The sequence below is a fragment of the Somniosus microcephalus genome, chromosome 12 (genome assembly GCF_052327205.1).
Source record: "Somniosus microcephalus isolate GS21.2 chromosome 12, FLI_Smic_1.0, whole genome shotgun sequence".
Classification (NCBI taxonomy): Eukaryota; Metazoa; Chordata; class Chondrichthyes; order Squaliformes; family Somniosidae; genus Somniosus; species Somniosus microcephalus.
The window spans coordinates 10,009,673-10,024,566 of NC_140998.1; the positions used below are offsets into that span (position 1 = coordinate 10,009,673).

The following is a 14,894-nucleotide window of genomic DNA, read 5'->3' on the forward strand; positions in this document are numbered from 1 at the left end:
GTCAGATAGAAAACAGAGAGTTGGAATAAACGGCTCATTTTCTGAATGGCAGGCAGTAACAAGTGGGGTACCACAGGGATCTGTCCTGGGCCCCCAGCTGTTCACAATTTACATTAATGACCTGGATCAGGGAGTCGGATGCAGCATTTCCAAATTTGCAGACGACACTAAACTAGGAGGGGGGGTGGGCTCAGAGGAAGAGACCAGGAAGCTCCAGAGCGATTTGGACAGACTGGGCGATTGGGCGGATAAATGGCAGATGCACTATAATGTGGACAAGTGCGAAGTTATCCACCTTGGGTGCAGGAACGGGAGGGCAAATTATTATTTAAATGGCAATAGATTGGGAGAGGGGGAAGTACAGAGAGACCTGGGTGTTCTTGTACACCAGTCACTGAAGGCGAGCATGCAGGTGCAACAGGCGGTCAAGAAGGCAAACGGTATGCTGGCCTTCATAGCAAAAGGGTTAGAATACAGGAACAGGGATACCTTGCTGCAGCTGTACAGGGCACTGGTGAGACCACACCTCGAGTACTGTGTACAGTTTTGGTCGCCTCATCTGAGGAAGGATGTTCTTGCCATGGAGGGGGTGCAGCGGCGATTCACCAGGCTGATACCAGGAATGGCGGGAATGACCTATGAGGAGAGACTATGTAGTTTAGGGATGTACACACTGGAGTTTAGAAGATTGAGAGGGGACCTCATAGAAGTGTATAAAATTCTGACAGGTCTAGACAGACTGGATGCAGAAGGAATGTTTCCCTTGGCGGGTGAGAACAGAACTAGAGGACATAATTTAAGGATAAGGGCTAAACCATTTAGGACAGAGATGAGGGGGAATTTCTTCACTCAGAGAGTGGTGAACCTGTGGAACTCATTGCCACAGAGGGCAGTGTACGCCAGCTCATTAAATATATTTAAGAGGGAATTAGATATATTTCTACGGGCAAAAGGGGTTAAGGGTTACGGAGAGAAGGCGGGGACGGGATACTGAATTAAAGGATCAGCCATGATCTCATCGAATGGCGGAGCAGGCACGAAGGGCCGAATGGCCTACTCCTGCTCCTATCTTCTATGTATCTATGTATCTATGAGCTATGTACTGTAATCCCATTTCTTTATCCTTTGTTTTTGTACTGTTATCCAGTCTTAGATGAGATTCCGTTTCCTCTAGCTAAATGGAGACTGAAGCCATTATCTTCCATCCCTACCGCAAACTCTGTACCCTAGCCACTGATTTAGTTCCGCTCCCTGACCACTGCCTCGGGATGAACCAGACCGTTGGCAATCCCTGCGTCCCATTCGACCCCGAGTTGAGCTTTCAGCCCCATATCCTCTCCGTCTGCCTACTTCCACCTCCGTAACATCGCCTGTATCTGCCCTGCTCCGGTCCATCGGCAGTCGAAAATCTCACCATGCCTTTGTCACCTTCAGACTCGACTATTCCAATGCTCTGCAGACTGGCCTCCCATCCGCCATGCTCTGTAAACACCAGTCTATCCAAACTCTGCTGTCCGTATCTTATCCTGCACCAAGTCCCATTCACCCATCACTCCTGTCCTCGCTGACCTGCATTGGCTCCTGGTACCCCAACACCTCCAATTTAAAATTCTCAACCTCGTGTTCAAATCCCTCCTCCAGCCCTACAACCTTCCCCCAGAGCTCTCCGTTCCCCAGATTCTGGCATCCTGTGCATTCCTCCCTCCCTTCACCCTACCATTGACGACCGTGTCTTCAGTCATCTAAGCCCCACACTCTGGAATTCCCTCCCTAAACACCTCTGTCTCTCTTTTAAGACCCTCCTTAAAACCCACCTCTGACCAAGCTTTAGGTCACCACCCCTATTTGTTTTTTGTCTGATTATGCCTCTCTGAGGCACCATGGGGCATTTTTCTACTTAACAGGTGCTAGATAAACACAAGTTGTTTTTGAAGATATATCCAATTCTCCTTTGTGATGTTCTAGTCTCTGTAAAACATTCAATCTTCTAACAACCTTCCGTATGAAAACATTTCTTCTAACTTCCCCCACATTTCCCCATGCTCTTCGAAAGAGCCGGTGCAGACTCGATGGGCCGAATGACCACCTCCTGTGCTGTACTATTCCATGATTCTAAATTCCTTTAGTAATGATCCTGAGTCAGTGCCACATTTGTTGCTGATTCACCAACCAATAGAAACAATTTTTCACCATTTACCCTCTCAAAATGTGAGAATTTTGAAAACTCTTATTAGATCCTCTTTCAGTGTCTTTGTTCCAGTTGGAAAAAGTCCCAGTTTTTTTTTTCTAAGCCTTTCAAAATTGCAGCCCTCATTCCCGGTATAATTGTAGTGAATCTTCACAGTCCCTTTTCCTTGGTTTTAATATCCCTTCTGTAATAGGGTGGTCAGAGCGGCACCAAATACTCCAACCAATTTCTTGTCAAAAATTCAACAGCACTTATTTGTTTCTTTATTGCATGCCCCACAGAACCTTCATGCAACATATTAATGTAACACTTATGGCAACTGAAGTATTCACAAATATAATTTCCCATCTTGTGCTTGATAAGACTCTACTGTTACAGATAGTGTGCACAGTGCACTTAAAATGATGACTCCAGGCACAGAATGGTGTCGAAATGCTGCTGTCGTAGATTGTTGTGTTCTTATTTTCTGCTACATTTTACATCCTTATTGTGTTACATTTGGCCCCAAGGCTACCCTGGTTGTTTCTAAGGTGACAGACTTCTGAACCTAACCAGAGTCTTGCAAGGGTAAAGAATGTTTTGTGTGGCTTCTTGGGGTGGGGGGTGGGTGGGTGCTCCGCTTCAGCCCCCAGGCTGGCGTTTGGGGGGGACCTCCGTTACAATGAATGCAGCAACTGTGGGACGAATGGCCAGAATGATCCCTGGACTCCAAGAGATAAGTTGCGAGGGGCGATTACATAAACTAGGGTTGTATTCCCTGGAATTTAGAAGGTTAAGGGGTGACTTGATCGAAGTTTTCAGGATATTAAGGGGAACAGTTAGGGTGGATAGAGAAACTATTTCCGCTGGTTGGGGAGTCTAGGACTAGGGGACATAGTCTAAACATTAGAGCCAGACCTTTCAGGAGTGAAGTTAGGAAACACTGCTACACACAAAGGGTGGTAAAAGTTTGGAACTCGCTTCCACAAATGGCAATTGATGCTAGATTAATTGTTCATTTTAAATCTGAGATTGATAGATTTTTGTTAACAGAGAATTAAGGGATATGGGGCAAATGGAGTTAGGTCACAGAGCGGCCATGATCTCAGTGAATGGCGGAACAAGCTAGAGGGGCTAAATGGACTGCTCCTATGTTCCTATGATTCCTCCTCGTGAGTAACATCATTGGGGTGTCTCTGGAAAGGAGGTCGAAAATAATGCGTCGCTGTGAGGGCAGTGAATTTGAAGTTTAAGGCCGGCAGATGCCTTAGTGATCCTTTTTCACATTGACCGTGGTGGAGCACTTTCAGCATTAACTACTCCCTCTAGACTTCACTTCGCCAGAAGTGTGTTTGGATTCAGTCATGCATTTCCTACTCCCTCCCCAACGATTAGGGTATTTCCTTTACTGAAGGCATTTACTCCTGGAGTGCTGTCTCGGAGCCATCGGCCATGCTTTGGCCACTAGACCAAGTGGCTACACTTCAGGTGTGAGCCCAAACAATGCGTGTCGACAGGCTATTCTACCATGTAGGTCATCACAGATTAGCCTAATCCAGTTCTCGCCCAAAGGCCGCCTAGGCTTTGATGCCCTCCCCCAACCCCACCCCATTTGTTTGTTTTCATCTCATTGAAACATATAAGATTCTGGGGGGGATTGATCGTGTAGATGTGGAGAGGTTGTTTCCCCCTGGCTGGAGAGCCTAGAACTAGGGGGCATAGTCTCAGGATAAGGGGTCGGCCATTTAAGACCGAGATGAGGAATTTCTTCACTCAGAGGGTTGTGCATCTTTGGAATCCTCGACCCCAGAGGGCTGTGGATGCTCAGAACAAGGCTGAGATCGATAGATGTTTGGACTCTAGGGGAATCGAGGGATACGAGGATCGGGCGGGAAAGTGGAGTTGAGGTTGAAGATCAGCCATATTGAATGGTGGAGCAGGCTCCTGCTCATAATTCTTATGTTCGTGTGTTCTTATACCCCACTGACTCGCAATCTAGGCTCACTCTTGTAGTCATCATTTCACTGAGGTACTGGAGGGAGGCCAGTATTTGTGGGACAGCAGGGTTGAAGTGTGCTGCGGCGGGGGTGGGGGGAAGAGGGTGAATTATATGTTTTGTTACAGGGCAGTAGCACACGAGGCGGGGGAAGCAGGTATCTCCTGGGCAGAGGTGAAAATTTGGCTCTGAGCTAAGCTTTTGTAGCAGCAGATTAGTGAAGGGCATCAGCAGGCATTCAAATGGTAAATACGGTCGAGGGGATCCTTAAAAAGAAGGTAGAGGCTATATATTTTAAAGATTCAATTTTTGAAAAGTATGGTGTTTAAATGTTCTTCAACTTTCTTGCAGGTCAATGTCTACGTGTTGGGAAAGACTTTCCTTCTACTGGCCAGAGAGCTCTGTATAAATGCTCCAGCAATAGGTCTGTAAGCAATGTTTCCTTTCACACACTGTAGTTAATGAGTGCACCACTGTTTTTAGTCTACACTAGTGAGCAGAGCCTGCCTTTGCTGTATACCACATATTGGAGATAAAACCCTGTGTGGCTTTGAGGCAAAGACCAATGTTCCTTTTAATTTGGAAAGCCTGATCTGTCTTACGCAGAGCCGTCAAGATGTGTGCACCTTGAGGAAAGGGTCTGATGTGATAATAACAAAGTTTCACCCTGGAATTAATCCATAATTAGCAAATAATTTATTTTGGGTTAAGATTAGTGGAAACAATTTTTGCAAAAAAAAATTGATTTTGAAATTGATGAGGATACAGAAGGTCGCGACTGTTGATCACAGTGTGGAATAAGCAAGTCTTTTATTCATGTGACTTAAACCTGCAGTCAAGGAAACGTAATATCAGGAAACGGCTGAGCGCACTGGATACAGCAAAGGCTGTGGGCCCCGACAACATCCCGGCTGTCGTGCTGAAGACTTGGGCTCCAGAACTAGCCGCGCCTCTAGTCAAGCTGCTCCAGTACAGCTACAACACTGGCATCTATCCGACAATGTGAAAAACTGCCCAGGTATGTCCTGTCCACAAAAAGCAGGACAAATCCAATCCGGCCAGTTACAGCCCCATCAGTCTACACGCAATCATCAGCAAAGTGATGGAAGGTGTCGTTAACTCACTGATTCCCAATTTGGGTTCCGCCAGGACCACTCTGCTCCAGACCTCATTACAGCCCTGGTCCAAACATGGACAAAAGAGCCGAATTCCAGAGGTGAGGTGAGAGTGACTGCCCTTGACATCAAGGCAGCATTTGACCGAGTGTGGCATCAAGGAGCCCTAGTAAAACTGAAGTCACTGGGTATCGGGGAAAACTCTCCACTGGCTGGAGTCGTACCTAGCACAAAGGAAGATGGTTGTGGTGGTTGAAGGTCAATCATCACAGCCCCAGGACATCGCTGCAGGAGTTCCTCAGGGCAGTGTCCTAGGCCCAACCATCTTCAACTGCTTCATCAATGACCTTCCCTCCATCATAAGGTCAGTAGTGGGGATGTTTGCTGATGACTGCACAGTGTTCAGCGCCATTCGCAACTCCTCAGATAATGAAGCAGCCCATGCTCGCATGCAACAAGACCTGGACGACATTCCAGCTTGGTCTGATAAGTGGCAGGTAACATTTGCGCCACAGAAGTGCCAGGCGATGACTATCTCCAACAAGCGAGCGTCTAACCACCGCCGCTTGACATTCAATGGCATTACCATCGCCGAATCCCCCACTATCACCATCCTGGGGGTCACCATTGACAAGAAACTTAACTGGACCAGCCACATAAATACTGTGGCAACAAGAGCAGGTCAGAGGCTGGGTATTCTGCGGCGAGTGTCTCACCTCCTGACTCCCCAAAGCCTTTCCACCATCTACAAGGCAGAAGTCAGGAGTGTGATGGAATACTCTCCACTTGCCTGGATGAGTGCAGCTCCAACAACACAAGAAGCTCGACACCATCCAGGACAAAGCAGCCCGTTTGATTGACACCCAATCCACCACCTTAAACATTCACTCCCTCCACCACCGGCGTACCGTGGCTGCAGTGTGTACCATCGACAAGATGCACTGCAGCAACTCGCCAAGGCTTCTTCGGCAGCACCTCCCAAACCCATGACCTCTTCCACCTGGAAGGACAAGGGCAGCAGGCGCATGGGAACACCACCACCTCCAAATTCCCCTCCAAGTCACACACCATCCTGACATTGAAGTATATCGCCGATCCTTCATCATCGCTGGGTCAAAATCCTGGCACTCCCTCCCTAACAGCACTGTGGGAGCACCTTCACCACACGGACTGCAGCGGTTCAAGAAGGCGGCTCATCACCATCTTCTCGGGGTAACTAGGGACGGGCGATAAATGCTGGCCTTGCCAGCGACGCCCAGATCCCATAAACGAATAACAAAAAAACGATTCCGTTGCATCACATTTGCTGTTTTCCTTGGGCCTTTGAATGAACAGTGGTGGTCCTGTCGGGTATTATGTGGACACAGTATTCGGGCCTTTGTACCAGTGATCATTTTCCAGGGTAAAACCGTTTTGCAAAGCCCTTCACAATTGAAAACCATCTTATTTTATAAATACAAAATCAAGAGAGAGCTAGACACAGAGCCAGAGAGAGAGAAATATACCGAGAACGGCAGAGTGAGACACCCAGGAGAGAGACAGAGACGGAGAGAGGCACAGAGACTATTTTATAAATAGTTGGATCCTGTAAGGAGACTTTTTCATCAGCTGACAGCTACCGGTAGGTCAGCGCAAAGTGATGTTGACACTGGTTTTGAAAATAAAGGAATGTTGAGTGTGTGTTGGCGGTGTGAGGTGATGATGGGGCATATTAAAATCTTCAAACACTAGAGAAGACTTGCAGTATATGGAAATCCCAGATTCCTGAAAATGGATGTGCAATCGCTTTTTAAAAAAAAGTAATGAAATTCTGGTAACTACTATTCTTGTGCCTCTGTTGTTTTGCCTGGTCCATCTTCTCCTGACCGCAGTTCATCATACCCCCATACAATGGCTGTTCATCAGTGAGCGTGGGTGTGAGTGTGTTACTATTTGAACATGAGAGTATCACAGTCCTCCCATGCACGTTCAGTAGGAGTCACTGAATAGTAATCAAAGAGAATGCCTCTCTTGTCGTTCTCTCTCTCTCTCTCTCCTCTCTCTCTCTCTCTCACACACACACACTCTCTCTCTTTATCTTACATGCTCTCGCTCATCTATACCTCGTTTTGTGTGTGTGTCTTGCTCTTTTTCTCTTGGTCACTCTTATCATGTTCTCTCTCACTACCTCTCGCTCTTGCTTACTGTGTGTCCCTCTCTCTGGATTTGTCTGTCTGTCTCTGTCGCTCTCTCTCCTGTGTGTGTCTTCTCTCTGTCTCTTCTCCCGGTGCCCCGCCTTTTCTTTGTGGGTCTCTCTCCATAGGATATACGGCACAGAAACAGGCCATTCGGCCCAAACCAGTCTATGCCGGTGTTTATGCTCCACTCGAGCCTCTTCCCATCCTTCCTCATCTAACTCTATCAGTATAACCCTCTTCCTTTCTCCCTCATATACTTATCTAGCCTCCCCTTAAATGCATCTATACTATTCACCTCAACCACTCCCTGTGGGAGCGAGTTCCACATTCTCACCACTCTCTGGGTAAAGAAGTTTCTTCTGAATTCCCTATTGGATTTCTTGATGACTATCTTATATTGATGGCCTCTAGTTATGCTCTTCCCCACAAGTGGAAACATTCTCTCTCTATCCACTCTCTCAAAACCTTTCATAATTTTAAAGACCTCTATTAAATCCTCTAAACCTGAGGATTGGGAGCAGTTTAGGATTCAGCAAAGGAGGACAAAGGGATTAATTAAGAAGGGGAAAATAGAATATGAGAGTAAGCTTGCAGGGAACATAAAAACTGACTGTAAAAGCTTTTAAAGATATGCGAAGAGAAAAAGATTGGTGAAGTCAAGCGTAGGTCCCTTGCAGTCAGAATCAGGGGAATTTATAATGGGGAACAAAGAAATGGCAGACCAATTAAATACATATTTTGGTTCTGTCTTCACAAAGGAGGACACAAATAAACTCCTAGAGATGTCGGGGAACATAGGGTCTGATGAGAGGGAGGAACTGAAAGAAATCAGTATTTGTAGGGAAATGGTGTTAAGGAAATTGATGGGATTGAAGGCCGATAAATCCCCAGGGCCTGATAATCTACATCCTAGGGTACTTAAGGAAGTGGCCCTAGAAATAGTAGATGCATTGCTGATCATCTTCCAACATTCGATGGAATCTGGAACAGTACCCATGGATTGGAGGGTAGCTAATGTTACCCCACTATTCAAAAAAGGTGGTAGAGAGAAAACGGGGAATTATAGACCGGTAAGCCTGACATCGGTAGTGGGGAAAATGCTAGAGTCCATCATAAAAGATGTAATAGCAGAGCACTTGGAAAACAGTGATAGGATCGGACAAAGTCAACATGGATTTACAAAGGGTAAATCGTGCTTGACTAATCTACTGGAATTTTTTGAGGATGTAACTGGTAAAATAGATAAGGGAGAACCAGTGGATGTGGTGTATTTGGACTTTCAGAAGGCTTTCGATAAGGTCCCGCATAAGAGATTAGCGTGTAAAGTTAAGGCACATGGGATTGGGGGCAAGGTACTGACTTGGATAGAGAACTGGTTGGCAGACAGAAAGCAAAGAGTTGGAATAAACGGGTCTTTTTCCGAGTGGCAGGCAGTGACTAGTGGGGTACCGCAGGGATCGGTCCTTGGACCCCAGCTATTCACAATATATATTAATGATCTAGACAAGGGAACTAGATGTAATATCTCCAAATTTGCAGACAACACAAAGCTGGGTGGGCGTGTGTGCTGTGAGAAGGATGCTGAGAAACTTCAGGATGATTTGGACAGGTTAGGTGATTGGGCAGAAGCATGGCAGATGCAATATAACGTGGATAAATGTGAGGTTATCCACTTTGGTAGCAAAAACAGGAAGGCAGATTATTATCTGAATGGCAATAGATTGGGAGAAGGGGAAGTGCAACGAGACCTGGGTGTCCTTGTGCACCAGTCGCTGAAGGTAAGCATGCAGGTGCAGCAGGCGGTTAAGAAGGCAAATAGTATGTTGGCCTTCGTAGCGAGAGGGTTTGAGTACAGGAACAAGGATGTCTTGCTGCAGTTGTACAGGGCCTTGGTGAGACCGCACCTTGAGTATTGTGTGCAGTTTTGGTCGCCTTATCTGAGGAAGGATGTTCTTGCCATGGAAGGAGTGCAGCGAAGATTCACCAGGCTGATACCTGGGATGGCAGGAATGACGTATGAGGAGAGATTGGGTCGATTGGGCTTATACTTACTGGAGTTTAGAAGAATGAGAGGGGATCTCATTGAAACTTATAAAATTCTGACAGGACTAGACAGACTGGATGCAGGAAGAATGTTCCCGATGGTCGGGGAGTCCAGAACCAGGGGTCACAGCGTAAGGATAAGGGGTAAGCCATTTAGGACAGAGATGAGGAGGAATTTCTTCACCCAGAGAGTGGTGAACCTGTGGAATTCACTACCACAGAAGGCAGTTGAGGCCAAATCATTAAATATATTCAAGAAGGAGTTGGATATATTTCTTAAGGCTAAAGGGATCAAGGGATATGGGGAGAAGGCAGGGACAGGGTACTGAATTTGGATGATCAGCCATGATCTCATTAAATGGCGGAGCAGGCTCGAGGGGCCGAATGGCCTACTCCTGCTCCTATCTTCTATGTTTCTATGTCTATTAGGTCACCCCTTAGCCTTCTTTTCAAGAGAAAAAGAGACCAAGCCTGTTCATCCTTTCCTAATATGTACCCTCGCATTTCTGGTATCATCCTTGTAAATCTTTTTTGTACCCTCTCCAGTGCCTCTACATCCTTTTTATAATATGGAGACCAGAACTGTGCGCAGTACTCCGAGTGTGGTCTAATCAAGGTTCGATACAAGTTCAGCATAACTTCCCTACTTTTCAATTTAATCCCTCTAGAAATAAACCCTAGTGCTTGGTTGCTTTTTTTTATGGCCTTGTTAACCTGTGACTTTCTCTACACCTCTTCCCCTCCTCTCTGCCTCTCTCTCCTCCCCCTCTCTCTCCTCCCCCTCTCTCTCCTCCCCCTCTCCTCCCCCTCTCTCTCCTCCCCCTCTCTCTCCTCCCCCTCTCTCTCCTCCCCCTCTCTCTCCTCCCCCTCTCTCTCCTCCCCCTCTCTCTCCTCCCCCTCTCTCTCCTCCCCCTCTCTCTCCTCCCCCTCTCCTCCTCCTCCTCTCCTTCCTCTCTCCTCCTCCTCCTCCCTCTCCTCCTCCCTCTCTCTCCTCCTCCCTCTCTCTCCTCCCCCCTCTCTCTCCCCCCTCTCTCTCCTCCCCCCTCTCTCTCCTCCCCCCTCTCTCTCCTCCCCCCTCTCTCTCCTCCTCCCTCTCTCTCCTCCTCCCTCTCTCTCCTCCTCCTCCCTCTCTCGCTCCTCCTCCTTCTCGCTCCTCCTCCCTCTCCTCCTCCCTCTCTCTCCTCCTCCCTCTCTCTCCTCCTCCCCCTCTCTCCTCCTCCCCCTCTCTCCTCCTCCCTCTCTCTCCTCCCCCTCTCTCCTCCTCCCCCTCTCTCCTCCTCCCTCTCTCTCCTCCCTCTCTCTCCTCCTCCCTCTCTCTCCTCCTCCTCTCTCCTCCTCCCTCTCTCTCCTCCTCCCTCTCTCTCCTCCTCCCTCTCTCTCCTCCTCCCTCTCTCTCCTCCTCCTCCTCCTCTCCTCCTCCTCCTCTCTCTCCTCCTCCTCTCTCTCCTCCTCCTCTCTCTCCTCCTCCTCTCTCTCCTCCTCCTCGCTCTCCTCCTCCTCCTCTCTCCTCCTCCCCCTCTCTCCTCCCTCTCTCTCCTCCTCCTCTCTCCTCCTCCTCCTCGCTCTCCTCCTCTCTCCTCCTCCCCCTCTCTCCTCCCTCTCTCTCCTCCTCCTCTCTCTCCTCCTCTCTCTCCTCCTCCTCTCTCTCCTCCTCCTCTCTCTCCTCCTCCCCCTCTCTCCTCCTCCCCCTCTCTCCTCCTCCCCCTCTCTCCTCCTCCCCCTCTCTCCTCCTCCCCCTCTCTCCTCCTCCCCCTCTCTCCTCCTCCCCCTCTCTCCTCCTCCCCCTCTCTCCTCCTCCCCCTCTCTCCTCCTCCCCCTCTCTCCTCCTCCCCCTCTCTCCTCCTCCCTCTCTCTCCTCCTCCCTCTCTCTCCTCCTCCCTCTCTCTCCTCCTCCCTCTCTCTCCTCCTCCCTCTCTCTCCTCCTCCCTCTCTCTCCTCCTCCCTCTCTCCTCCTCCCTCTCTCCTCCTCCCTCTCTCCTCCTCCCTCTCTCCTCCTCCCTCTCTCCTCCTCCCTCTCTCCTCCTCCCTCTCTCCTCCTCCCTCTCTCCTCCTCCCTCTCTCCTCCTCCCTCTCTCCTCCTCCCTCTCTCCTCCTCCCTCTCTCCTCCTCCCTCTCTCCTCCTCCCTCTCTCCTCCTCCCTCTCTCCTCCTCCCTCTCTCCTCCTCCCTCTCTCCTCCTCCTCTCTCTCCTCCTCCTCTCTCTCCCTCCTCTCTCCTCCTCCTCTCTCCTCCTCCTCTCTCTCTCTCTCCTCCTCCTCTCTCTCTCTCTCTCTCTCTCTCTCTCCTCCTCCTCCTCCTCTCTCTCCTCCTCCCTCTCCTCCTCCTCTCTGCCTCTCTCTCTCTCTCCTCCCCCCCTCTCTCCTCCTCTCTCTCCTCCTCCTCCTCTCTGCCTCTCTCTCCTCCCTCTCTCTCCTCCCCCCTCTCTCTCCTCCCTCTCTCCTCCTCCTCCCTCTCTCCTCCTCCTCTCTCTCCTCCTCCCCTCTGCGCCTCTCTCCTCCTCCCCTCTGCCTCTCTCTCCTCCTCTCTGCCTCTCTCTCTCCTCCTCCTCCTCTCTGCCTCTCTCTCTCCTCCTCCTCTCTGCCTCTCTCTATGTCTCTCTCCCTTTCACTATCTCCCTCGCTGTTGCTTTCTGTTACTCTCCCTCTCTCTCTCTCTCTCTCTGTCTCTGGCCCTAGCTATTGGTCTCGCTCTTGCTCGATGTTCCCACTGTCACTGCAGCTCCCTTACCAGGAATAGATCCTGGGAGTTTTGTGTGTCTGTCACTCCCTTTAAGTTTTTAATTAGTAAACTGGGGGGTGGGGTGGTCTGGAATCTGGATTTTACAGACTTGTTTCTCTTTCCTGCTCCTTAGTGTTTGACAAACTGTGTTATAGAAGTATGCCATCTGCATTAACAGATCTATTGCTGCTATCCAGCAAAGTGAGTAATTTTTGGGGGCTTGTAAATGTATGTCTTTTATTCCCCTTCAATTTGTTCCTCCCTTCTCCTGAAGCTGCTGATTCCTTGGTGGGTAGTTCCCGGGGTACTGACTTGGCCTCCCTCCCAGTATCTCACCCAGTGGCCTTTCTTTGGCAGCCTGATCTGGTTCTCACTTGACTTTTTGGGAGACCCCATTTCTTCATCAGGATTCTGAAGTTTGGCTCCCTTCTCTTTTTCCCCCCCCCCCCCCCTTCTCCCAACGCAGCCTGGGGGTGCTGAGGTCAATTGTATCTCAAATGCTGCTCTGCTGAAGTTAACTAACTCAGCACAGATTGAAAATTGAGTAGAATATTGTGTACATTCTCTGGCTTGTCTGCTGAATGTGACACCAATTCACTGAAGTGTGCAGGCACGTGTATGTTGGTTAGACTGTATATCTGCTAAACAGTACAAGTGTTGATCTGCTACAGGGCTCTTTAGGAGGAACTGTGTGAATAGTGCACTGTACTGAAAAGCTGTTCAAGTGTGTAAATGGTGCACTGTGCACAAAGCCTTTCGTGTGTAAATGTTGCACTGTACTCGGTGCCTTCCAAGTGTGTAAATGTTGCACTGTACTCGGTGCCTTCCAAGTGTGTAAATGTTGCACTGTACTCGGTGCCTTCCAAGTGTGTAAATGTTGCACTGTACTCGGTGCCTTCCAAGTGTGTAAATGTTGCACTGTACTCGGTGCCTTCCAAGTGTGTAAATGTTGCAAATGTTGCACTGTACTCGGTGCCTTCCAAGTGTGTAAATGTTGCACTGTACTCGGTGCCTTCCAAGTGTGTAAATGTTGCACTGTACTCGGTGCTTTCCAAGTGTGTAAATGTTGCACTGTACTCGGTGCCTTCCAAGTGTGTAAATGTTGCACTGTACTCGGTGCCTTCCAAGTGTGTAAATGTTGCACTGTACTCGGTGCCTTCCAAGTGTGTAAATGTTGCACTGTACTCGGTGCTTTCCAAGTGTGTAAATGTTGCACTGTACTCGGTGCCTTCCAAGTGTGTAAATGTTGCACTGTACTCGGTGCCTTCCAAGTGTGTAAATGTTGCACTGTACTCGGTGCCTTCCAAGTGTGTAAATGTTGCACTGTACTCGGTGCCTTCCAAGTGTGTAAATGTTGCACTGTACTCGATGCCTTCCAAGTGTGTAAATGTTGCACTGTACTCTCTGCTTTCCAAGTGTGTAAATGTTGCACTGTACTCCGGTGCCTTTCAAGTGTGTAAATGTTGCACTGTACTCGGTGCCTTTCAAGTGTGTAAATGTTGCACTGTACTCGGTGCCTTCCAAGTGTGTAAATGTTGCACTGTACTCGGTGCCTTCCAAGTGTGTAAATGTTGCACTGTACTCGGTGCCTTTCAAGTGTGTAAATGTTGCACTGCGCTCAATGTCTTTTAGATGTGTAAATAGAGCATATTGCTTGAAAGAATTTCAGGTATGTAAATGGTGTATAGTGGAAGGACTACACATCTGCCAGTGGTTGTACATCTGTAATGTAAAAGGGTAGGAACATCTGGGCCTCGTATTCATGACATGCGACGGAGATGTGATTTATCGGTTTTGTTCATTTAACTTAACTTTGTTTCCCCCCCCTCCGACTGGTTTATCTCTGTCTGCGTATTTTAAGAGTTGTGATTCCTGTTTGTTTTCCCCTACCCAAGCAGTTTGGTTACCTGCTGCCAGGCCTCTGCAACCGTGTGAGGAGCTGCCTGCATGGCCCATACTGTTGGGCTATATGCTTGTATATTGCAGCACACAGCCACAGTCTATCGTATACTGGCCCCTCTCTACCCTAAAATGAGGTTGATGAACAGCCTAGAAGAGAATTCCAAACTGCATTTTAGCCCTTTTAGGAACTGCTAGTTTGCAGAAACCCCTTTCTCTATTGCCCTAAACCCCAGTCTTCCATCAAATGATAACTACCCAGCAAGGTATGTATTTAACATTCCCCCTAATTCCAATTCCAAGTTGGAGGGATGAAGTTGGTCTGTCACAGCTTGAAAAAAAATCTCCTGTGTAAATGTTTACTCATCAAGGTGTGGGATGTCTGTAGTGGGGAGTAGAACACATTCCATTTAATTCACTTCCTGTCAACAGTGACTGCCCGAGATCAAGTGTGGCAATTTGATGCAGAGTAAAGCTCCCTCTGCACTTCACCAACAGAGTGCTCAGCCCGAACTTCACAACAGCAGCCCTCAGTGTGACATTTTCCCATTTCCCCCCCCCCATTAGCCATTTTGTGCTTTCTGCGCGAGTGCTCGAATCTAGGGAGTGTTGTGCTGTTGGGGCCACACCGTTAGGGTCCAGGATAAAGACCAGCCACTCTTCACATGCAACTCCTTTGGATCTTGGATTTTCATTGCATCAATCTAGGCTGCATTTGAACTCTGGGCCCCAGGGGTGGGGGGATGTGGGATGTGGGGTGGGAGGTGGGGTGGGGTGGGG

At 48.6% G+C, this 14,894-nt stretch overlaps 1 protein-coding gene across 1 annotated transcript in view; it reads left to right on the forward strand.

Moving 5' to 3' along the window:
* brf1b (BRF1 general transcription factor IIIB subunit b) overlaps positions 1–14,894 on the forward strand; it is a 465,668-nt gene that overhangs the window by 179,614 nt on the left and 271,160 nt on the right. Inside the window, exon 5 of the mRNA XM_086002586.1 lies at positions 4,515–4,587. Within this exon, the coding sequence (XP_085858712.1) occupies positions 4,515–4,587 (73 nt within the window). The remainder of the gene's footprint in view (positions 1–4,514; positions 4,588–14,894) is intronic.